The 26209-nt window shown below is 44.4% G+C and overlaps 1 protein-coding gene across 1 annotated transcript in view; it reads right to left on the bottom strand.

Moving 5' to 3' along the window:
* PHF21B (PHD finger protein 21B) overlaps positions 1-26209 on the bottom strand; it is an 888545-nt gene that overhangs the window by 152537 nt on the left and 709799 nt on the right. Inside the window, exons 10-11 of the mRNA XM_029600063.1 lie at positions 12131-12207; positions 2712-2724 (exon numbers count right to left, since the gene is read on the bottom strand). Of these exons, the coding sequence (XP_029455923.1) occupies positions 2712-2724; positions 12131-12207 (90 nt within the window). The remainder of the gene's footprint in view (positions 1-2711; positions 2725-12130; positions 12208-26209) is intronic.

Here is a 26209-nt window from a genome sequence, read left to right as displayed (position 1 = left end):
TTTGATAGTTTGAAGTTTGAAGTAGCAGTCAGTTAGGATAGATTTAATGAAGGGTTTGAAAGAGAGCTGGTTGTCAATGAGGACGCCCAGGCTACGGGTGTGGGAGGGGAAGAGCGTGGAGGAGTACGCAGTGGGAATGGAGAGAGAGGAATGTTTGTTGGAGATGATGAGGAGTTCAGTTTTTTTGCGGGTTAATGGCAAGGTGCATGTCAGTGAGTAGCTGGTTGATAACCGTCAGGCAGGATTCCCATTTTTGAAGAGCAGTTTGGAGGGAGTCAGTGAAGGGGAAAAGGATTTGGACATCATCTGCGTAGATAAAGTGTTTGATGCCAAGATTAGTAAGGAGGGTGGTGAGGGGGAGCATATAAATGTTAAATAGAGTAGAGGAGAGAGAGGAACCCTGGGGGACGCCTTGGTTAAGGCTAACTGGGTCGGATTCATTGTTGCCAGTGGATACTGTATAATGACGATCTTGTAAGTATGATTTGATCCAAGAGAGGGCAGTGCCGGAGATTCCTATGTTACTGAGAATGTTGATTAATATGATGTGGTTAACAGTATCAAAAGCTGCAGATATGTCTAACATAGCAAGGAGAAATGAGTTCCCAGTGTCGAATCCTTTAGTGATGGTATCCGTCAGGGATAGCAGCAGTTTTTCAGTGCTCAGGTTTTTCCGGAAGCCGTATTGTGTGGGAGGAAGGATGTTGTGTTGTTCTAGGTGATCAGATAGGCGAGAGTTGACTAATTTTTCCAAGATTTTAGATAGGAAAGGGAGATTAGAGATAGGTCTGAAGTTAGCTAGAGTAGAAGGGTCAAGGCTGGGTTTTTTAAGGATTGGTTTCACCACTGCCTGTTTTAGGAGTGTAGGGACTATACCTTGCTCCAGGGAACAGTTGCAGATGGATGAGAGAGGTTTGGCAATAGCTTTGGGAATAGATAGGAGAAGTTTAGTAGGAATGGTTTCAGAGGGGTGAGAGGAGGGTCTCATTTTTTTTAAGATGTTTTCAATTTCAAGGGAAGAGGATAGGTCGAAAGATGAGAGGGTAGAGGTAAGGTTGAAAGAAGGCAGTTTCACGGTGTTAGGGTTGGCTGCAAAGCGTGCAGTGAGAGAGGACACTTTGGTTTGGAAGAAGTGAGCAAGTTCATTGCAATGTTTTTTTGTGGTGGGAGTAGGAGGTTGAGTGGGGTTTGAGCTGGTCAGATTGGAGATCATGGTGAAGAGTGCTTTCGGATTGTATTGGAAACTGTGAATCTTTTTGGCATAGTATTCACGTTTAGTTGAGAGAGTAGTATTCCTGTATTGGTGCATAAGCTGGTAATAGGCAGTTTTGGATGTTGCAGAGGGGTGTTTGCGCCATTGCCTTTCTAAGGTTCTGAGACGAGTTTTGAGGTTCTTGAGCTCTGCGGAATACCATGGTTTCCTGTTTGGATGGGCAGGTTTAATGGTTTTTGTAGTAATGGGGCAGAGCTTGTTTGCTATGTTGAGGGTGATGTCGTGCCATGAGGTGAAGGCCTTGTCGGCTGAGGAAATATCAAGTTGGTTGGAAACGTCCGAGCAGGCCATAGTGAGGGTGTCGAGGGAGCATGATTTACGGTATTTGAAGGATTGCGCCTGGGATAAAACTTAGGGCCTCATTTTCTAAAGTATCGCAGGCCTGCGATACTTTAGAACAGGGGTGGGCAAGTCCGGTCCTCGAGGGCTGCAAACCAGTCGGGTTTTCAGGATACCCCTAATGAATATGCATGAAATAGATTTGCATACAACTGAGGCAGTGTGTATGCAGGTCTCTCTCATGCAAATTCATTAAGGATATCCTGAAAACCCGACTGGTTTGCAGCCCTCGAGGACCGGAATTGCCCACCCCTGCTTTAGAAGATGAGGGGCAGGGGGGCCGAAACGGTGGGCGGGCCTGCACTAGCCGGCAGCGATCGCACCATCACGGTGCGATCGCTGCCGGTTTCGCACCCAATAGCGCCACCATAGGAGCTGTAGCTATTGGGAGCGAAATAGGCAGCGAAAAGGCACTTACCTTTTCGCTGTCCGCAGCATCGGCGCAGAGTTGGCCCCGGTGACGCCCCAACTCCTCCTCTTCTGGTGCCGACTCCGCCCTGACTCTGCCCCCATCCTGGTATCGCAAGCGATAAGGGACTTCTAACTTCTTCTGCTAAGAACTGATATTTTGTGTCAACTTTTCTATTTTAGTTATGGCTGTGATATACTGAGAGGAATGAAGATTTTCAATAAGGAAAGTATCAGTACTGTACATGTTGTGTCATTTTCTATATATTCTTTTCCTTTCTTTACGATCCTTTTTCTTTTCTTGTATGATTTTCTTGTTTTCTATCTTTTTATTTTATATCATTTATCTCAGGCCTGGCCTAGTGTCATACTGTTATTGTGTTTACACTTTTCTGTGACTGTTAAGTTCTTTGATGACTGCAGCTCAGTGTTTCTTCTTCTTCCTTTTCTCTTCTTTTTCCCTTGTGTTCTTCTCTCCCTTACTATCCTATGCTTTAAATAACTCAATAAAAGAGACTGACTCCTTTTCACCATCCTGATATCTTCCACAAGCTAAATCAGTTGTTTGATCTCAGTGTTTGTGCCAACGATGTCTTGGTGGAACTGTATTAATTCTATCTAACAAAGTAAATGATAATTATATACCCCTAATCTTTGCAAAAAAAGAAGTTATATTAGTATTTTCAATCACTCACTCTCTTTCTCTCTCCTTATTTCTTTTGTTCAGTGATGTCATTAGAATATTGTGTTTTCTTCTATGTGGTAAATGTGGTTCTTGGTGATTATGCACTGCCACTGGTTCTATACACTGTCACTGTCTAATTGAGAGTAGAGATACAGTGACACTATAGTTCTTGGGTTATTTTTCTTTTGACACTATAGTTCTTGAGTTATTTTTCTTTATGTACCACAACTCATATATAAGAACTTTTATCATCTTTTAACTTGGAACTGAGTGGGGCCTATACCTCTCTTTCTCTCTACTTTTTTAGCATCAGCTTCCAAATTAAATCTCCAAATTTTACGGTAACATAAACTTTCTCACTCGCTCATTAGCTTTTGCTGTGCTAATATATGGTGCAGCACAAATTGTAAAGCCTATTCTCTCCTAGCCTTACAATGACCTTAGAAACATAGAAATAACGGCAGAAAGGGCTTATGGTCTATCCAGTCTGCCCAGAAAACTTACGGTAGTTTCTGCCATGCTATACAAGTCACCCCCATAACTTAGATTCTCAGAGTATCAAAGTCAGGGCCCCTACCTGTTGGAACAATTATGTAGTCATCTATCACTGTAATCATTTCAGGGCTCAGTGTGGTCTTTTTAGGCAGTTCAAGTCCCAATTGGGGAGGTAACATTTTTTCAGTATATTTTTTACAAAAATAAAGTCTCTTGTCTACAACATTTTATAACTTTCTGTGGGCTAAATGAACCCAACACAACTACATTTTTTGATCCAATGTTTGTTAAGGTTTTATTTGAGTTCAATGATTTACATTTTCACTTCCCGCCACTTGTGCTTTAAAACTGGCATTAGGAGGTCCTGTGCTAGCTTGTTCCAGTCAACAACACTGTGATTTCTAGGCGTGATACAGCTCAGCACAGCACTACCAGCAAGTTATATGCTTTCTTGAACACTGAGACATTATCTCAGATTGGACTTTCTTGAACACTGAGACATTATCTGCCTCTGTTTTTTCAAATGCTCTTCTTCCAAATGTTTCTTGTTTAAATCGCTATCAACAGACTTTCATACCAGCATTTATAAGGACCAAGCCAGTTTCATTTAGTTGCTATCTCTGCGAGTGAAATACCTCTGTGAAAGGACAAATAAGACAGTTACACTATTGCTCTAGTAAGTAATTTATATTATTTCCCTCACTCTGATTGTTCATGTTGTCTGTTCATAGACCAGTGCAAAGATTGACATTGTGTATTTTGCCCCTGATGCAGAGAAACTGAAACACTGTAACAGTGCTAGCAGTGTCAGGAGGCTCTCCTTTACGAAGAAGAGGAGTTATAAGTTCTCTTACTTTCTATTCTTCTCAAAAGACCGCATACAAAAATGTATTTAAAAAAACACAATTGTATAACCAATAAATATATCCTAAGATGAGGTCTGAAAAAGGCCGTTCTTGCTACTAATAAGTAGACAGTGTCTTTTATATGATGGTCATATTTGTTTATTTCCTTCAATGATGGGTCTATGAAGTATTGGTGAATTTTGAATTTCCCTATTGTTTGATTGATTATTCACTCTTCGGTTTTATTTCTACCAGTGAATATTGTTTTTGACATAAAGAGCTACTCCTTCCCCTTTTCTGACCTCTCTGTCATTCCTTAACAAGTTATAGCTCAGAATGACCATATCCCAGTCATGAAAATCTGTGAATCATGGCTCTGTGATCGCAACAATGTCCAGGTCCGCCCCTACCATTAGGGCCTGCAGGTCTGGGATTTTATTGCCCAAACTACGAGCATTTGTAGCGATTGCATTCCAATTTTTCTCTCTTGATTTATTGCACTTCCCAGACTCCTTTTTTGCGCTGATTGATTTTGTTATTTTCTCCTCCCAGTTCCTATATTATTTGGGGGTGACATGTCAATTTCATTGGCCATTTCCTGCCACTCCCATTCTTTAGTTTAAATATCTGATAATATATAATCTGAATTTCTCCCTAAGCATCCTCCTTCCTGCTAATGACACTCTTTCACACACTTCTTGAATTCCAACTCTTCTTTCTCTAATTTTGGGAGTTTGTATTTTTACTAGGCCTGAGTACAGAACACTTAAGCAGCATCTCCGCTCTGTGTAATATTAGACTTCATTATCCCTGGACTCTATAAAGGTCCCCAGTTTTCTAGGTCTGTCATATCCCTGCTTGCCATAATGTCACTTGGAGAAATAGGTCCTGTGGCTATCTATCTGACACTCTAAATATATCCTGATGAATCAATCTATTTTTACTATGACCATTAGAGAGTTTTCTGTATCTTTACAATCCCTTATTCATGCTTCTTTCATCTGGTGGGATTCTGTACTGCAACCAGCTTTAGTATTTCCTCACCAGCCTCATCCCAGGTTGCTGGGGAAGCCATCATTAGGGTACCATGACTATGGTTTTGTTCTCCTCTCTTGTTGCCATGGTAGAGCTTATTTTCTTAGGATGCTATGGGGTGTCCTAACACAATTAGGGTTGTTTGGGAGCTACCATCCAGCTAAAAACTTTAATAGTCCCGTTTAATGATGCTTTAAAAATGTTCTATTTATTTCAAAGATACATTTCATATTTATTTATATGCAATACTTTTATTAAGAATTCTCTAATAGCTTCTCTGTCTCTTCTATGAATATAACCTTGCAGTTCTCTTTGCCATTGAGCCTTGCTGTCGTACCCCAGACCTTATACCTGGCAATGTTTTTGCCAGTCTCGGAATCTGCTTTGCACCTCTGATGTTGGTTTGGAGTCTTAAAGCCACTGCTTGTGTTGCTTGTCCATTTTATCACTTCCTGCCTTGGTTTTTAGTTTTGCTACCTTTTCTGCTTCATTTCCCCTTCTTGCTGCCTTTCAAATTAATGCCACTTTTGGTGCCAGTTTACCACTCGAGATGCAATCAAGAGTTCATGTCACTGTTGCTGGTGCCCAAGTTTGGAGCCTTGGAGTATTCTTCCAACACTTGCCTTGCTTTCTTTTTGGTTTGTGTTATTCTGGCCTGGTGTGTTTTGTCCTCAGAACAATGATTTGACAACAATCAAAAAAAGATACCACCTTCACTACCATGGCACAAAACCTGTTCTCTACTACTTCCTTTTCTCCAGCCCCTCCACAATCTCAGCTTGTTTCTCCCACCCTGTTTGATGGTTAATTACACTAGGATGGTTTGTCCAAAACAGCCCTCATTTAGAGGAAGAAATACTGGCACAAGACAAAACATACTCAAGAGAAACCATTTACTATACTAAATGTCATAAGAGGTTAGTGTAGTAAAAAGGAACTCCTGAAAAACCACAAAATCAGGAAATGCAACAGCCAGAGTTCAGATACAGCTTATGGAAATTTTTTTTCTATAAAAAACAACATTCACAACTTACTATAAACCCCCTATCATTGTGAAAAGATTTCCACACAGACTGGATAGACCATTAGGTCTTCATCTGCAGCCATTACTGTTTTTCTATGTAAATGTGATGACATTTTCTTTTGGAAAGCCCATTTCACAAGAAAATCCAAATTCTACCATGCAACTTTGGAGTCTTTATACTATTCAGACTTGCTTCTATGCCACTTGCTTCTTTGCCACTGTGCCTTACTGTCTTACCCCAGACCTTACACCTTGTAAGTCTTTGAGGGAGGAGGGGAACTGCTTTGTACCTTCATAAGAACTTGCCATGCTGGGTCAGACCAAGGGTCCATCAAGCCCAGCATCCTGTTTCCAACAGAGGCCAAACCAGGCTACAAGAACCTGGCAAGTACCTAAACACCAAGAAGATCCCATGCCTCTGATGCAATTAATAGCAGTGGCTATTCCCTAAGTAAACTTGATAAATAGCAGTTAATGGACTTCTCCTCCAAGAACTTATCCAAACCTTTTTTGAACCCAGCTACACTAACTGCACTGACCACATCCTCTGGCAACAAATTCCAGAGCTTAATTGTGCATTGAGTGAAAAATAATTTTCTCAGATTAGTCTTAAATGTGCTACTTGCAAACTTCATGGAATGCCCCCTAGTCCTTCTCTTATCCGAAATTGTAAATAACCGATTCACATCTACTCGTTCAAGACCTCTCATGATTTTAAACACCTCTATCATATCCCCCCTCAGCCGTCTCTTCTCCAAGCTGAAAAGCCCTAACCTCTTCAGTCTTTCCTCATAGGGGAGCTGTTCCATTCCCCTTATTATTTCGGTCACCCTTCTCTGTACCTTTTCCATTGCAATTATACCTTTTTTAAGTTGCGGCAACCAGAATTGTATACAGTATTCAAGGTGCGGTCTCATCATGGAGCGATACAGAGGCATTATCGCATTTTCCGTTTTATTCACCATTCCCTTTCTAATAATTCCCAACATTCTGTTTGCTTTTTTGACTGCTGCAGCATTTATAAATATATTGAAAAGTAAGGGTCCCAATACAGATCTGGTTCTCAAAGGAGGTGGCTAAAAACATAAAGGCAAAAAGAACAGTGTTTAAGAAATATAAAGGATCCTAAAAAGAGGAACACGGAAAAATAACTGGTGAAACTGATGGAGATGAAGAAAGAAATCAGGAAAGCAAAATGTCAAGAGGAAGAAAGACTTGCCAAAGCGGTACAGTGAGGTGACAAAATATTTTTCACATTTTTCAGTGAAAGAAGGGAGACTCAAAGTGATATAGAGAAATTGAAAGGTGACAAAGTACAATATATGGAGAGAGATGAAGAAATGACTGAAATATTAACAAAAATACTTAAGTTCGGTGTTTACTAAAGAAGACCCTGGAGAAGGACCATTTCTGGTTGAGAAGACCATAAACAGGGGTGGGGTAGACAAAACTCTATTTACAGAAGAGAATACATGGGACTAGCTAGGAGAACAGACAGCAGACAATGCCATGTGAATGGATGAGGTATTTCCCAGGATACTGTATGTGCTGGTGGGTCTGCTGAAAGACCTGTTCAATAGATCCCTGGAAACAGGATGGGTACCATGTGACTGGAAAGCATTGTGATGGTCCCGTTTCACAAGAGATATAGTAGAAAGGAGGCTGGAAACTACAAGCCAGTTAGCCTTACCTTGGTGGTGAGAAAATTAATAGAGACACTATGATAGTGAACTATCTATAATCCAGTGGGTTAATGGACCTGAAACAGCATGGAGTTACCAAAGGAAGGTCTTGTCAGACAAATCTGATTGATTTTTTGATTGGGAGACTAGAGAATTGGACCAAGGAAGAGCACTCAATGCAATTTAGTTGGATTTTAGCAAAGTCTTTGGTACGGTACTGCATAGGAGGCTTGTGAATAAAATGTGAAGCTTGGCACTTGGAGCCAAGGTGATGGAGTGGAATAGAAATTGGTTGACTGATAGGAGAAAGCATGTAATGGTAAATGGACTTCATGGAGAGAAGGGTGGATGTTTGGAATGTGCTTCCAGAAGAGGTAGTAAAAACTAAAACAGTAAACATATTTAAAAATGCATGGGATAAACATTGTGGATCTCTAAAAGTTAGAGCTGGAAATTAAGAAAAGGGTGCGGGGGGGGGGGGGGGGGGTAACCAGCATGAAGCACAGCTACTACCTCTAACAGAATAGAATGGGGATTATTACCCTTAACCAATTAGTTTACATGATTTTGATGCAACTACAGCATTCCTCTCTGCTTTAACAGCAGGGGGAAAAAAGGGTAGGGATGTGCATTAGTTTTCAACGAATGTGCAATCCGCAACGCATAAGTCCCTGTTCATTTGATTCGTGGGTTCGCAAAACGCATGGCGATCCTCCACGAATAAAACATATCATATTAGTTTCATTCTTTTGGTTCACAGTGATTTCTTAGCGGCCGTTTGAAATAGGAGAGGGCCATGTGGGAGTATGCATGGCAAAAATCAGCCCTTTCCTATGAGTCATAAGTGACCTCACAGCCCTGTCATAGAGTGGGTCAGACAGGTTGGCAAGGAGATGAGAATGCCACCTATCAGAGCTAAGCATTTTTCTATTGCAGCCAATCGCTGCTCTCACTCAGTGCTCTGTGACGCTGTTCCTGATGACACTGTACTATTTATACCTTAAGCACGTGCCGTGCCACACACTTTCTTTTAGGGTTTTGCCTGCAAAGGTCGTTGCTTTTGAGATCTCTCCGAGTGTCTCATTTCTGTATTCAATTGCTAGCTACTTTGATATAATTTTCCATTGAAAAAGATATTGGTTCGTTTTTGCTGCTGTGCCAGCCAGGTTTTTTTTTAACTGCAGTTTTTTTTATTGAACTCACACTATCTCTCTGTCTCTCCAAATGAGACAAGCTGCCAGCAGTGGCATTTTGCTGCTGATCTTACCCCCCTGGGGTAGGTTGGTGCAGGTGCAGGCACAGGCAGGGTTTGGGCGGTGTGGGTGGGAGATAGTGTGAGTTGGTATTTTCAAACAAGAAGCAGCATCACTAGGAATTGTGCTTCCTCAGGCTTCCAGTCAAGTCTTTTCTCTGCAGTTTCATTTTTTTGTGCACACAGAGCAGTCTCAGTTGTGGTGTATATCAAGGCACTGCACTGCATCTGTGTGTGATTTTCCAGACTCACATATATTGGTACAGCAGTGTTCTTTTAATCCAAATCCCCAGTAGGCCTCTTTTGGAGTTAAAATTTTGTTGTGTGCACATACAGCAGTCGCAGTTGTAGTGTACATCAAGGTACTGCACTGTTCATCTGTGGGTAGTTTTCCAGACTCACATATATTGGTACAGAGGTGTTCATTCACCAATAAAGAAATAATTCTTTTAACTGAAATCCCTAGTAGGCAGTGACATTAAATCCATGATGTCAGGGAAAGGTAGATGAGTGATTGGGACTGGCAGAGGAGGCACTTCAAAAGGCAGTGCCAGTCCCCCATTAAAGTTAAAAAGCGAGTTGTTCCAATCTAAAATCTCTGGAGGGGCAGGCAGTTCCATCCGGAAAAAAATGAAATTTAAAGATGATGCACTGCCACCACCTGTTTCTGACCCTGTAGTTTTGGAGGTGAGGGAAGAGGAGGCTGAGTCATGCAAGACAAAAGGGCAAGACCCAAAAGCAGCAGCGCGACAGCAGACTCTACTTAGCACTGAAAATGTAGCGCAGGCACTGTTTGCTTCTGATTCTGATGAAGAATCATCTTGTGTGGGATTCTCATCATCAGAAATGGAAGAAGTAATAGTTGAAGAAGGTTTAGGAGGATTAGTTAGTTCTGTCTTAGCCTCCACTTCAGTGCTGTAGGAGAGAGATGAAACTGATGATGATGAGGAGGAAGAGCAGTCAGCGCAGGCACAGAGTTTGACTGATGCCCCTGGCATTGCTTCTCAGGGTGCACTCACTACATCAACTCCAGTGCCAGCATCCACCCCAAAGGCTATAGAGAAGGGATCACGAAAGAAATCTGTGATCTGGAGCCACTTTAAAGTGATGGAGGACCCGCATTTTGCTCAGTGTAATTACTGTGCCAGGGCTATTAGCAGAGGCAAGCAAATGGGACATCTAACTAATTTTGGCATGATGCATCATATGTCGAAGCACCACCCAACAGTACTGCCATCTGGGGATGGTGGCAGTTCCAGTCAGGGGACCCCTTTTTCAGGTAGCGTAAAGTGGTTGAAAAGGAGCAGAGTCACCCCACGCCCTCTGCCCATTCTAGTAGTCAGGTGGCAGGCCATTAGCCCCCTGCCATGTGTCAGAAGCGACAACCCACCATGGAGGAAATGGGATGGTGTTCAGTAATGCTATCCCGGGGAAGGAGGTAGGTAGCCTCAAAAGTTGTAACCAGGAGCATCAGGGAAATGATTGCCCTCGATAACCAGCCCTTGCAGGTAGTGGAGAATGTGGGTTTCAAGCATTTGCTGAAGGTCTTAGTTCCAAATTACAAAGTCCCCTCCAGAAGCACAATTAGCAGAAAGGTCATTCCCAGCCTGCCAGTGTCACAGTCGCATCCAAGCGCTGCTAGCTAAGGCACAGGGGAGTGTGCATTTCACTGCGATATCTGGACCACCATGAATGCTGCACACTCTTACCTCTCCCTGACAGCACACTGGTGGGACCTGGCTGAGGCAGGAGCAGGCAGCAGTATCAGAATGGAGGTGGGCTTTATTGCACACCCACCTGACGGACGAGGCCCATACCTCAGCCAATATTTATTTATTTATTTATTTAGCATTTTTCTATACCGACTTTCCAATAACAGAATTACTGATCAATTCGGTTTACATTCTAAACAATAACAATGACAAGTCAATGTCTTACAATGAACAGGTTGAATTAACTTGGATTAAGATATATGGGGGTTAATAACATAATTACAAGTATAATTACAATATTCTAGCATGCAGCAGACAGATGCTGGCGGGCTGGCAGCTACACCAATGAGACAGTAATCTTCAGGCAGGGTTCTTTGTCACAGACAGTGGTGCAAACATGGTAAAGCAATATGCGACAGGCGCTTTCAGAATATCCGATGTTTTGCAGACACTCTGCACCTGGTAGTGAAGTCAGCTCTGGGGTTGGAGTCCAATCACCAAGAGAATGAATACCTGCATATGTTAATACACAAGTGCAGGAACATAGCAGCTGACTTCTACAGAAGTGTGAAGGCGAGGCAGGTTGTCCGACAAAAGCAGACTGATTTGGAGATGCCTCACAAGCATCTCATTCAAGACATTGGCACCCGGTGGAATTCCACCTATATGATGCTGCAGAGGTTAGTGGAGCAGTAGACACCCCTTCATGAACTTTCTGTGGCAATGATCATAGGTGTACAGAGTCCCCTAGGTCATCATGATTGGTTAGTCATGAGTCAGCTGGTAAAAATCCTGCAGCCCTTCAAGGATGTCCCAGAGGAGCTGAGTTCCAGAAGTTCCACCTCGGCTGACATCATCCCTATAATTAATTTTCTGGAGGAAAATTTGGAGGGCTTTAAACAGGAAGAGGGAATGACAGCAGAGGTGCTGCATTGTCTGGACTTTTTGCAGAAGCAGGTGCAAGAGAGATTAAGACCTTTAACAAAAGACCACACATAAATGCTCGCGGGCCATCCATTGCTCCTACCATGTAACAGGGGCTGGCCAATGGCACCAATAGCCCCTGTCACATGGTAAGAAATTTCCCGCGGTTCTACAAAAATGAAACCGGAAACGATTGCCGGTACGATACACATCTCTAACATACACATAACTTTTTATTTTAAAAAGTAGATGTGTAAATTCTTTCAGCAAAACTATGCACACCAAATAACAGGTGTAATTGTGTGTGCAAGGCTTGCTGGATAAGTTGACTTAAGTGCGTAAATCTGCTTTAAAATGGTACATATTATGTGCATAATTCATGGCTAATTTATGTGCTATGTTCAGAAAATTATCCTCTTTATGCTTAGTCATGCAAAAGAGAAATAAATGAAGTACCTCAGGTTCCAGAAGTCCACTGTAGGCTGGGTTAGCTGTGCTTCTTCGCTTTCTTTCCTGACGCTTGCTTTGGATTTCTATAATGATAGAAAGAAACAGTCATTGCAAGTTGTCTTTTAAGTTATTGTAAATAAAAGTCTAGAAAAATGGTAATGTAACTTGTAAGCAACATCTCTTCTGGATACTATATTTATTATATTTCTGTTAAAAGTAACTCATACCTAAATAGGCAGTAGGAGTGTGCATTCGTTTTCGCCGTATTGGTGATCCGCAACGTATATTGCACTTTTCGTTGTATTCGTGGGGAAGCGAAACGTATCGCGATTCCCCACGAATACAACAAATTTTCGCCGAATTATTCGGCCGCCACTTTAAACAACCCCCCACCCTCCTGATCCCCCCCAAGACTTACCAAAACTACCTGGTGGTCCAGCGGGGGGTCCGGGAATCATACCCTGCACTCACACACCCTCCGTACCAGTATCAAAATGGCGCCGATAGCCTTTGACATACTATGTTACAGGGGCTACCGGTGCCATTGGTCAGCCCCTGTCACATGGCCATCGGTGCCATCTTGTGCTCCTACCATGTGACAGGGGCTGACCAATGGCACCGGTAGCCCCTGTGACATAGTAAGGGCAAGGCTATCGGCGCCATTTTGATTCCTGGCACCTGACGGCACGAGTGCAGGATATCGCTCGCGGACACCCGCTGGACCCCCAGGGACTTTTGGCCAGCTTGGGGGGGCCTCTTGACCTTTAAGACTTAATTATTTATTCGCCCTTCTTGAGTTGACTTAGTTTACTTACTGTTTGCTTGACATTAAACTATTGTAAAGCTTGTTGCTTTGTTACTTTACAATGTGAACCGGGGTGATGTTTTTAACGTGCCCCGGTATATAAAAAATCTTTAAATAAATAAATATCATATCCCCCCTCAGCCGTCTCTTCTCCAAGCTGAACAGCCCTAACCTCTTCAGCCTTTCCTCATAGGGGAGTTGTTCCATCCCCTTTATCATTTTGGTTGCCCTTCTCTGTACCTTCTCCATCGCAACTATATCTTTTTTGAGATGCGGCAACCAGAATTGTACACAGTATTCAAGGTGCGGTCTCACCATGGAGCGATACAGAGGCATTATGACATTTTCCGTTCTATTAACCATTCCCTTCCTAATAATTCCTAACATTCTATTTGCTTTTTTGACTGCTGCAGCACACTGAGCCGATGATTTTAAAGTATTATCCACTATGATGCCTAGATCTTTTTCCTGGGTGGTAGCTCCTAATATGGAACCTAACATTGTGTAACTATAGCAAGGGTTATTTTTCCCTATATGCAACACCCTGCACTTGTCCACATTAAATTTCATCTGCCATTTGGATGCCCAATCTTCCAGTCTTGCAAGATCCTCCTGTAATGTATCACAGTCTGCTTGTGATTTAACTACTCTGAATAATTTTGTATCATCCGCAAATTTGATAATCTCACTCGTCGTATTCCTTTCCAGGTCATTTATATATATATTGAAAAGCACCGGTCCAAGTACAGATCCCTGAGGCACTCCACTGCTTACCCTTTTCCACTGAGAAAATTGACTATTTAATCCTACTCTCTGTTTCCTGTCTTTTAACCAGTTTGTAATCCACGAAAGGACATCGCCTCCTATCCCATGACTTTTTAGTTTTCGTAGAAGCCTCTCATGAGGGACTTTGTCAAACACCTTCTGAAAATCCAAATACACTACATCTACCGATTCACCTTTAACCAAATGTTTATTAACCCCTTCAAAAAAATGAAGCAGATTTGTTAGGCAAGACTTCCCTTGGGTAAATCCATGTTGACTGTGTCCCATTAAATCATGTCTTTCTATATGCTCTATGATTTTGATCTTGAGAATGGTTTCCACTATTTTTCCCGGCACTGAAGTCAAGCTCACTGGTCTATAGTTATCCGGATCGCCCCTGGAGCCTTTTTTAAATATTGGGGTTACATTGGCCACCCTCCAGTCTTCAGGTACAATGGATGATTTTAATGATAGGTTACAAATTTTAACTAATAGATCAGAAATTTCATTTTTTAGTTCCTTCAGAACCCTAGGATGCATACCATCCGGTCCAGGTGATTTGCTACTCTTTAGTTTGTCAATCTGGCCTACTACATCTTCCAGGTTCACAGTGATTTCTTTCAGTTTGTCTGAGTCATCACCCCTGAAAACCATCTCTGGAACTGGTATCTCCCCAACATCCTCATTAGTAAACACGGAGGCAAAGAATTTGTTTAGTCTTGCTGTAATGGCCTTATCATCCCTAAGATCCCCTTTAACCCCTCTGTCATCTAATGGTCCAACCGACTCCCTCGCAGGTTTCTTGCTTTGGATATATTTAAAAAAGTTTTTATTATGAGTTTTTGCCTCTATGGCCAACTTCATTTCAAATTCTCTCTTCGCCTGTCTTATCAATATTTTACACTTACCTTGACAATGCTTATGTTTTATTCTATTTTATTCATATGGATCCTTCTTCCAATTTTGATGGATGTTTTTTTTGGCTAAAATAGCCTCTTTCACCTCACCTTTTAACCATGACGGTAATCATTTTGCCTTCCTTCCACCTTTCTTAATGCGCAGAATACATATGGACTGCGCCTCTAGGATTGTATTTTTACACAATGTCCAAGCCTGTTGAACACTTTTAACCTTTGCAGCTGCACCTTTCAGTTTTTTCTAACTATTTTCCTCAGCTGCAGATTTACTTATTGTCCCCCTTCCAGTTATTAGTTTAAATTTGATCATGTTATGATCACTGTTGCCAAGTGGCCCCACTACCGTTACTTCTTTCACCAAATCTTGCGTTCCACTAAGAATTAAATCTAAAATAGCTCCCTCTCTTGTTGGTTCCTGAACCAATTGCTCCATGAAGCAATCATTTATTACATCCAGGAACTTTATGTCTCTAGCAAGTCCTGATGTTACATTTACCCAGTCAATATTGGGGTAATTGAAATCTCCCATTATTATTGCACTGCCAAATTGGTTTGCTTCCCTGATTTCTCTTAGCATCTCATCATCTGTCTGACGATTTTGTCCAGGTGGACGGTAGTATACTCCTATCACTATACTCTTACCCAACACACATGGGATTTCTACCCATATAGATTCTACTGAGCATTTCTACTGAGCATTTACTCTCTTGTATGATCTTTATCCTGTTGGACTCTATAATCTCCCAGACATAAAGTGCCAAACCCCCACCAAGTTGATCCTCCCTATCATTTCGATATAATTTGTACCCTGATATAGCACTGTCCCATTGGTTATCCTCCTTCCACCAAGTCTCTGTGATGCCAATTATGTCAATCTCATCATTTACTGCTATACACTCTAACTCTCCCATCTTACTTCTTAGACTTCTGGCATTGGCATACAGACATTTCAAAGTGTGGTTTTTGCTTGTTTTAACAACCTGCTTTTCAGTTGTTTGGGATAATTCGGAAATCATTAGCTTTGGTGATTTTTTACATATAGGCATATGAACTATGTTTGCTTTTGATGGAACTTCTCTGTTGGGATGCCCTAACTCTCCTGTTTCATTAGTAACCTTCAAGGATACATTTCTCTGAACCATGCACTGCTGAGTGACTGTTGGCTTTCCCCCTTGTTCTAGTTTAAAAGCTGCTCTAGCTCCTTTTTGAAAGTTAGTGCCAGCAGCTTGGTTCCACTCTGGTTAAGGTGGAGCCCGTCCTTTCGGAAAAGTCTCCCCTTTCCCCAAAAGTTTCCCCAGTTCCTTACAAAGCTGAATCCCTCTTCCCTGCACCATCGTCTCATCCACGCATTGAAACTCTGGAGCTCTGCCTGCCTCTGGGGACCTGCATGTGGAACAGGAAGCATTTCAGAGAATGCCACCCTGGAGGTTCTGGATTTCAGCTTCCTACCTAAAATCCTAAATTTGGCTTCCAGAACCTCTCTCCCACATTTTCCTATGTCGTTGGTGCCCACATGTACCACGACAGCCGGCTCCTCCCCAGCACTGTCTATAATGCTATCTAGGTGACGCGTGAGGTCTGCCACCTTCGCACCAGGCAGGCAAGCTACCAGGCGGTCCTCACGTCCACCAGCCACCCTGCTATCTACATTTCAAATAATTGAATCACCAACTATGATGGCCGGCCTAACCCTTCCCTCCTGGGCAGTAGCCCTGGGAGATTTGTCCTCAGTGCGAGAGGACAATACATCACCTGGAGAGCAGGTCCTTGCTACAGGATCACTTCCTGCTATACCAGGGTGATGATCTCCTACTGGGAGACCTTTCTGATCCAAGGCAGCACTGGGGCTGCCAGAATGGATTTGGGACTTGGCTACTATGTCCCTGAAGGTCTCATTAATGTACCTCTCTGTCTCCCTCAGCTCCTCCAAGTCTGCTACTCTAGCCTCCAGAGATCGAACTTGTTCCCTGAGAGCCAGGAACTCTTTGCACCGAGTGCACACATACAATCTCTCACTGGCGGGTAAAAAATCATACATGTGACACTCAATGCAAAAGACTGGAAAGCCCCCCTCTTGCTGCTGAACTGCTGCCTTCATCTTAGTATTATTGAGTTCCTAGTTAAGTTTAGGATACTAAGGGAGTTGGAATGAGAGTACTTTAAATTTACAGGTGAATTTAGTAATAAATCAGCTAGTGTCCTACAAGGGGAGAATTAAACTTTCAATAAGGGCTGGTACAATATTATGTTTTAGATAAGACCCTGATTGATTTTTAATGAGAAATTGTCTTGTGCCTAAAAATCAGGGTTGAGTGGGTGGGAAAGACACACTAGAATTAACTATCTCTGGCTTGCTGATTACTTCAGGCACACACAAACTCTAAAGAATATATCACTTAATTTAACCGTTCACCAAACTTTTATAAGCCCAAAGATTTCTGAAAACTATACTTACCAATCCTCTTAAACCACGGTTAAATTAATCTTCACTCAGACAAAGGAGGGATTTGAGATTCCGGTCCTCCTCTACTGCAAGCCTTGCGGGATCTCTGGAAGCTGGGGCGTGGAAATCAATCCCTGGATCGCTTGCGGTGACCTCTGGACTCCTCTCCTGGGGGATGCTGGGAGCAGTATGCAGATGAGCCTTCCGGTCCTCCTCTACTGCAAACCTTGCAGGGCTTCTGGAAGCTGGGGCGTGGAAGTCAATCCCTGGATCGCTTGCGGTGACCTCTGGACTCCTCTCCCGGGGGATGCTGGGAGCAGTATGCAGATGAGCCTTCCGGTCCTCCTCTACTGCAAACCTTGCGGGGCCTCTGGAAGCTGGGGCGTGGAAGTCACTTTGCTTCTTGAGTCCGATCATGTATCCTGCGATCAACTCTTCCAGCTAAATGAATGAGAGACCAGAGTGTCTGGCAAGTCACGAGCCGCTAGTTCGTCTTTTATATGGGTGTTGAGGCCCTCTAAAAATATAGCACGTAGACATCCCAAGTCCCAATGAAGCTCAGATGCTAGTATCTTGAATTCAATGACATAGTCTGGTAAAGGCTTGCTTCCTTGTTGAAGGTGAAGAAGAGTAGATCCTGCAATGGTCTGACATACTGGATCATCAAATACGGATTTGAACAGGTTCAAGAAGTCAGTCAGATCATTCAAAACAGGGTCACTGCATTCCCAGAGAGGTGAAGCCCAGGCCAGGGCTCTTCCATCGAGTAGCGATACGATATACGTACTCTTAGAAACAGCACTGGGAAAATAGTTCAGTTGCAACGAGAAGTGCATACAGCACTGGTTAATAAAACCCCTGCACATCTGGGCATCACCAGAAAAGCGTGTAGGAGCTGGTAGCGGTTCAGTGGTACGAACTGCAACCACTTGAGGAGAAGAATCATTCTCTGGAACCATCGGCGTATTCAATCGGGCATTTAATTGGTTGCAAGCGGCGGTTAGTGTCCCCAGAGACTTCTGTTGCTCTGTAATCTGCTGGGCCAGGCCAGGAATGGCCTTTAAAGCTGCAAACTGAGCCGGGTCCATGGAGTTAGCAATCTGTTGTGTTTTGGACATTGAAGCATGGGCCCTTGGATGCTGTAAGAGATGGCAGCTCCCACAGGGCAGAGCCCTTTGGGGACTTGCAGCGATAGGCTAGCTCAAGGCAGAGATGGCCACAGAGAATTAGCTTTATTGTACTGCAACATAGATAGTAACCCGAGGAATGGGTGATGACTCCAGACAGGAGAGGAGGAACCAGATGGCAATGTTCCGTTTGTAGGTTGCAGGGTTGAAAAGGCAGTTCCACAGTCTCACCAGGTCCCCAGAGGGAGATGGGTCCGGTAGTGGTCCGCGAAGCGGGGTAGGCCGAGAACCCAAGCTTAGATGGATAAGCCAATAGAACCGGAAGTGGTCCGCGGTGTGGGGTAGGCTGAGAATCTATGGAGAGAGAGATGAGACAATGCAAAGACAGAACTGGAGCAGCAGTACTCACTCTGATGGTGGTAGTTGTAATAGAAGGGAACCCCCGAGGAGCGGGGGTCCCGGATGAAAAGGCCCCCGAGGAGGAGGTACCGTAGGCATCCTGGTAAGGGTAGACAACCCCGAAGGGTAGGTAGGAGCACGGCAAGGCTCCTGAGGAGCGGGTACCTTAGGCGTCCCAGTTGGTAGAAGGTAAGCCCAGAGGGTAAGGAGAAGCGAGGCAAGGCCCCTGTGGAGCGGGTACCTAAGTCATCCTGGAGCGAGAATACACAGAGCAGGAGCGTCTGATAAAGTGGCGAGATCAGATTAGAGGATTCCTTGCTAACTCGTAGAAGGAATCGTGAGCGGAGATTAAATACCAGAGCTAGTGACATCATGTGGTGGGGTCGCCCGAGGGTCCCGCCATGACGCATGTAAAGGACGGGGCTGCACGCATGTGCGTGCCCTAGTGACTCCTGGAGAAAGATGGTGAATGCAATCGCTGATGCTGGACCAGAGACACCGGAGGGTAAGGTGAGGAGAAGCGGAGGCAGCCATCTTCCCAAAATGGACTGAGTCAGGTAGAAAAAAGGTGAGTAATAGAGGGCGCAGCCGTCTGCAACCGACGGGCGCAACATCCAGCATGCATAAACTCTGGAATTTACACATGCCGGGGTTTAAAAATGTACCTGATAGGATTTAAGCATGTATCTGGAAAATTTCAGGTAAAGAAGGACACTGTCAGGACTGTAGAAAGTCTGCTAAATTAGGGATGCACTTTCGTACTTAACAACATAGGCTATGTCAACTATATTGCTTATTTCATTTCATATAGTTTCTAAACCAACGTGATAAAAAAATTCACAAAATTTAATGATTTTTACATTGTTCATTTAGTAGGCACTATGGGCCAGATTTTTAAAAGCCTACGTGCGTAAATCCTGTGGATTTACCTGTGTAGATGGCCTTATGCGCGCCGGGCCTATTTTCAAAGCCCCGGGACACGTGTATGTCCCAGGGCTTCGGGAAAGGGGTGGGGAGGGGGCGGGACAGGGCGGTCTCGGGGCGGGACGGAGCTACAGGCCCCCAGAAAAGCAGCCATTTGCTGCTGTGCCGGGGGATCATGCTCTGGCAGGGTGCCGGCGCGCGCAACCTGCGCCTGCCCCGAGGCAGGAGCAAAAGGTAGAATAACCATTTTGGGGGGGTTTAGTATAGGGCTAGGGGGAGAAAATGTTAGGGGAAGGGGGTAGGAAAGTTAGATTAGGTGGTAGGGAACTGCAAAAAGCTGTAGGCGTCGGCGAGCGCAGGTTGCACAAATGTGCACTCCCTTGTGTGCACCGACCCCCGATTTTTATAACATGCGATTTTATTGATGCACACCCCTATAAGAAAAATCAATGTTTTTTGTCATTATGTTTTGTTTTTTGAAAAAGCACAAACTGAATGAAATGAATTAGCCTTATTCATCAGGTTTAGTCCCCCTAATGACTCCTCCCGCACACCCCAAGCAACACTTACTCCTATTGCTTAAAATCTTCTTACCCCACTTAGTTAGGGAACTTCAAGGTTGAACTGTCTTTGCAGGCCTTTCCAGGCCTGTTTCATCATTCTCATATTCCTTCTTTACTCCCTGGATGGGAACAGTTCCTTTTAATGAAATACCACCAGGTATACTAGTTGGGTAATGACTCTGGTGGTGATGTTGGACTGGCGCATGGTGGTGGCATCATGGCATTAATTAATTATTTATTAGAAATAGTTCAATTCCACATATATCAAGATTCTGTGCTATGCAGATTGCAACATATAATAAAAAAAAATAGTGTGCACTATTTGCAACTCATTTGTGCTCTTTAAAACAAACAAAATGAGAAAAAAGATTGATTTTTCTTATAGGGGTTGCGTTGTTGGACCTGGGCCCAGGTTGCAATCTAGGCCAAGTTCTCGGAATTGGGACCCAGCCTCCAGGTTGGGTCGCAGTGTCAAGCCTGCGCCCATGCCCCTGCCTAGGCTGAGATATCAGAGTTGGAACTCGGCCTCTGGGTCGGGTTGTGGCATCAATCCTGGGTCCGGCTGAGGTTCCAGCATTGGGATCCAGACTCCAGGCCAGGCCATGGCATCAGGCCTGAGTCCTGGATCCAACCTAGACTGAGGCCCAGGCACTAGGCCTAAGACTAGGCTGAAGCCTAGACCTTGCATAGGCCTAGGCAATCTGCTGCAGCCTCGCCCTTGCAAAGGCCAAGGCCACGGTGATCTACTGTGTCCTCTGCTTACGCAAGTCCAAGGCTAAGGTTTGGTCTGAGTCAGCCAATCCCCACCAGACCGGGTAAGTGGAGGTCGGAGGGGATCCTGGCCCTGGCATTTTTCCAGGAGGGTGGGAGGGCTCGTTTTCATTTTTTGCTTGTTTCGTTTCTTTTTTTTTTGCATGATTTATTTTTTTTCACATGAATAAAGTGAATGAAGCAATCCACGAATCTAAATTCGTGGGAAAAAAACTCTTAAAAATGAACTGAAAAATGAAAACTAATCTTGTTTCCCTGTACATCCCTATTATAAGGGTGTGGGAACTGAACAGGGTATGCAGGGAAGTCATTTTGGGGGGCTATTGTGGTGTGGGTATGGGGGTGAGGACTGCACAGGGTTTATAAATGGGTCACTAGGGGAGCTATAGGGATGTGGGGAATGGATTGATGCTGTATAGGGTGTGAAGGGGTGGAGGTCACTAGAGGGGGCCCATTTTGGTCTTCAAGTAGGACAAGAGTCAATAGTTATGTATGAATATAGTAACAGATGTATATTTCATTAGGTTGATCAATTTACAACAGTGGGGTGGCCAGAATTGATTTTTTGGATGGACACAAGGTTAACATGGGTGGGCTGTAGGCATGCAGGTCTGAGACCTACTAGTTGTATTCTTATTGATAAATAATGCCATGTACTGCACCCTATAATGGCTAAGTAGTTTGTAATAACTATTATACAACATGCATGAAACTTTAAAATATGTTACCACAATTATTTCAAGCACTTACCAGCATTAAAAATGTCTTATTAATCTGTATTAATTTATTTTATATTTATTGTAGTGCATAGTACATCATGTAAAAAACAAAGAAAACAATCAGATCCAATCAATCATGTAATAAAACAAAAAATAATGTATTTTTTTCAAGAATGCTCTTTGCAGAAAGCCAGAAATCATCATAACTACAATAAAATATCATTAATCATCAGTAAAGGTGCAGAGCAGAGCTAGGACAATTCACATTACAACCAACATGAAAAAAAAATATTTAAATTCTGGTGTCACCTCAGCAAAAAGTATCCCTCCACTGCTACTTTGTGAAGTAACAAAAACTCCTGCAAAGAAAGAGACATCTAGAACCTTGCCATACCACACAGTCATAGCACTGACTCTCAGAATTCAAATAACAGTAACCTTATGAAAAAGCAACAGTGCAAATACTACAATAGGCCCTAAAACATTAATACATCACCTACTGGAATAACAGAGCAAGCTGGACTACTACAGACAAACTATATGCGAGTAGGAATACTGCATTTCAGTCACACAGATACATACAGGCAAAACAGAGACCGACCTTTACCTAATTTAGAAATAAGAGACTACAAATTAAAAACAAAAACTTGCAACTAAAACCAGAATAGAAAGCCTGAGAAACTAGACTTGAACAGTGGAGTACTGAAGAGCAAAATACAAAAATATAAAAACTGCACATTCCCAAAGATGGCATATTCAAATTGCTAAAATCTCAAAATATTTTTTTTTTTACCTTTGTTGTTTGATCTTTGTATTTTTCTAATCTGTTGGTCCTAGTCTCTTTTTCCCATTTTTCCCTTATTGCTCATTTCCTAATTCCTTTTCAGTGCCTCTCTTCTCCTTCTGTCATCTTCCCTTCCTCCCTCACACTCACACACATGCTTTCTCTCACAGACTCTCTCATACACCCAAGCTCTCACTCTCATATGCTCTCCCCCCAAAAAAAACCCACATTCTCTACACATACATACAGGCTCTCACTCTATATGCTCTATCATACACCCACACACACAAGTTCTCACTCTCTCACAACCCCATGCTCCCATTCTTATGCACACAGATTCGCACACCCATGCACCTGTTCTCATCCACACATACACACATTCAAGCTCCCATTCTCACCCACACATACACACATTCAAGCTCTCATACTCACCCACACATACACACATTCAAGCTCCCATTCTCACCCACAACACACACATTCAAGCTCCCATTCTCACCCATCCCCAAACACACCGGCTCTCACACAGACACATGCACACACATAGGATCTCACACACACAAACATGCACACACATAGGATCTCAGAAAGATACTCACAGGATCTCACACAGTCACACACACATAGAATACCCTGGTGTTTCCTTCGCTACATTGGCATTTGTTGACTCCGGAGCCAGAGGGAACTTTATTCTCTATGACCTTGTCCAGCAATTACAGCTTGCCGTGCAGCCTCTTCACCCTCCGCTCTGAGTTTCTTCTATCCAGGGAACCCCTCTCCCGGGGAACATTTCCACCACCATCAAGCCCTTAACCCAACTTTTACTGCCAGTTTATACCGCATTATTCTCAGGTACTGGCCCCGCTCACTGCCCTTACCAAAAACAGAGCAGATGCCAGAAATTGGTCTCAGGCGGCACAAGATGCCTGCCAGGAGCTAAAGAGAGCCTTTCTTCGGGACGTATGTCTCCATCACCCAGATCCACAATGTCAGTTTGTTGTGGAGGTGGACACATCTGACCTTGCGATAGGAGCGGTCCTAAGTCAAGTATCCAGTAGAGGTAAATCATTGCCATGCTCCTACTTCTCGCAGAAGTTCTCACCCGCAGAAAATAATTATGGTATCAGGGACAAGGAGTTGTTGGCCATTAAGTTGGCATTTGAAGAGTGGCGTCAGTGGCTAGAAAGGGCCCAACATCCTGTAATTATTTATACGGATCACAGGAACCTAGAGTTTCTGTGCTGTTCCCAATGCTTCAACCCCCAGCAAGCTCGATGGTCCCTGTTTTTCAGCCGGTTCAACTTTCTCCTCAGCTACAGACCAGCATCAAAGAATGTTCGGGCAGATGCCCTCTCTCGCACCGCAGACAATGAAGATATCTCCAATCTGCCTCAATACATCTTAGACCCTGCCAACGTCCTCCTTGCAGCTTCAGAGGTAGTCCCCCTAGGAAAGACAGTAGTGCCTGCTCGCCTGCGCAGGAAAGTATTGTTGTGGGCCTACGACTCTTTAACTGCGGGTCATCCTGGAGTCGCCCGGACTTTGGAACTATTGACCGTGCCTGAACTTGCGCAACTCTTCACTCAGCACATCTTTCGTCTACACGGACTCCCCCTCCATGTCACCTCGGACAGAGGTTCGCAGTTCACAGCCAAATACTAGAGAGCCCTCTGCAAGAAGTTCGGGGTCCAACTAGACTTCACTACGGCCTTTCACCCGCAAGGCAACGGCAAAGCAGAATGCATGAACCAAACCCTGAAAGCATTCCTTTGAGTCTTTGTAGGAGACCAACAAAACGACTGGGTGGCTTTAATGCCATGGGCAGAATTTTCCTATAACCACCATCGACACTCTGCCACAAATAAGTCCCCTTTCCAGTTGGTCTATGGGAAACAACTCAGGCCTCTCTTGCCCTTGCCTCTGATAGTTCTGTCTCCTGCAGTGCAACTCACAGCCCGACAGTTACGTGATCTTTGGAAGTCCACTCAGGAGAAATTACGGCAGACCGCTGCTACCTCAAAAAGACATGCAGACAGACTGCGACGTCCTTCCCCTGTATTTCGCCCTGGAGATAAGGTGTGGCTGAGCACCAAGAACATTCGATTGCGGATTCCCTCCATGCACCTGGCTCCCAGGTATATCGGCCTGTTTGCTGTAGCGGAGCGAGTGGGCACTGTCTCCTACTGTCTATGCCTCCCATCCACATTAAAGATTCACAACGTCTTTCATGTGTCCTTACTCAAGCCTTTGATCCTGGCAGTCTTCCATGATAAACCTCCGGACCCCACCAAACCGGCAGCTGAACAAGGCATCATCTATCAAGTGAAGGAAGTCTTGGATGTATGGTTCCTACACAGAAGATGGGAGTACCTTCTCTCTTGGAAGGGTATGATCCCAAGGAGAACACTTGAGAGCCGGCCCCCAACATCCTGGATAAAACCCTTCTTCGACAGTTCCACTTAGACCAGTGGTCCCCAACCCTGTCCTGGGGGCCCACCAGCCAGTCGGGTTTTCAGGATATCCACAATGAATATGCCTGAGAGAAAATATGCATGTTATGGAGGCAGTGCATGCAAATTTTCTCTCATGTATATTCATTGTGGATATCCTGAAAACGTGACTGGCTAGAGGGCCTCCAAGACAGGGTTGGGGACCACTGACTTAGACCATCCCACAAAACCCAAGCCCCCAGGAAGGGGACATAGGATGGGGGTACTGTTGCGGCCCCAGCCCGTGAAGGTCCGCAGCTGGTCCCCCTACCTCAGGGCTGCTCCCGGTACCAAGGCTTTCTGGCCGTGCCTCACTAGGCCTCCGCATGATGATCCCTCCTCGAGGGAGACGCTGCCGACTCTCTCCGGCTGGCCCCGCCCACCTAGGCACGCGCACGCGCAGGGGCTTGCAATTTAAAAGGCCAGCGCGGGAAATACAGCACCAACCTAGCAGTGACGTCAGATGCCTTCAGGGATTTAAACCCGGCAACTAGCCCTACACTTCGCCTTGCAACGAGGTTCCCTCTGTTGAGGTTGGCTAGTTGCTGTCTTCACCTTGATCCTGCGTCTTCCTGGCTCCTGACCTCGGCTTGTCTCCTGACTTTGACTTCAGATCATCTTCCTGGCTCCTGACCTCAGCTTGTCTCCTGACTTTGACTTCGGATCATCTTCCTGGTTCCTGACCTCAGCTTGTCTCCTGGCTTTGACTTTGGATCGTCTTCCTGGCTCCTGACCTCAGCTTGTCTCCTGACTTTGACTTCGGATCATCTTCCTGGCTCCTGACCTCGGCTTGTCTCCTGGCTTTGACTTCAGCTCATCCTTGGCTCCTGCTGTCCGCCGCCTGCCCTGACCCTTGGCCTGTTGCTACTTCTGGCATCTCTACATACCGCCTTGCATTGGAGTTCTTCTCAACCTTCGTCCTCCGGAGACCACTCCTAAGTCCAAGCAGCTTGTGTCCTCATGGGCTCCTCCCGGGGTGACTGTGGGCTTCCAGTGGTGAAGATCCTTTTGATCTCCCGGCTCGGACTTCTTCCTTATGCCTAAGTCCAAGCGGCTCGGGTCCTCACGAGCTCCTCCCAGGGGGACCGCGGGCTTCCAGTGGTGAAGACTCTCTTGGATCACTGCTTCAATCCGCCTTCCGGCTACGACTCCACTGTGGGATTTCCTTTAGCGCTGCATCACCACCTTCTAGCCGGCCCACGATCGTAACAGTAATTCCCATGTCTTCTGTTAGAGGTAGTAGCTGCCAGTCCATATTGGTTACCTCCATGCACCCTTTTCTTAATTTTGAACTCTAGCCTTTAGGGATCCACAGTGTTCATCCCATGGCTTTTTAAATGTGTTTACTGTTTTTGTCTTCACCCATCTTCTGGAAGAAC

This window comes from Rhinatrema bivittatum, chromosome 4, assembly GCF_901001135.1.
Source record: "Rhinatrema bivittatum chromosome 4, aRhiBiv1.1, whole genome shotgun sequence".
Taxonomy (NCBI): Eukaryota; Metazoa; Chordata; class Amphibia; order Gymnophiona; family Rhinatrematidae; genus Rhinatrema; species Rhinatrema bivittatum.
This window is presented reverse-complemented; position numbering and strand designations above follow the sequence as displayed.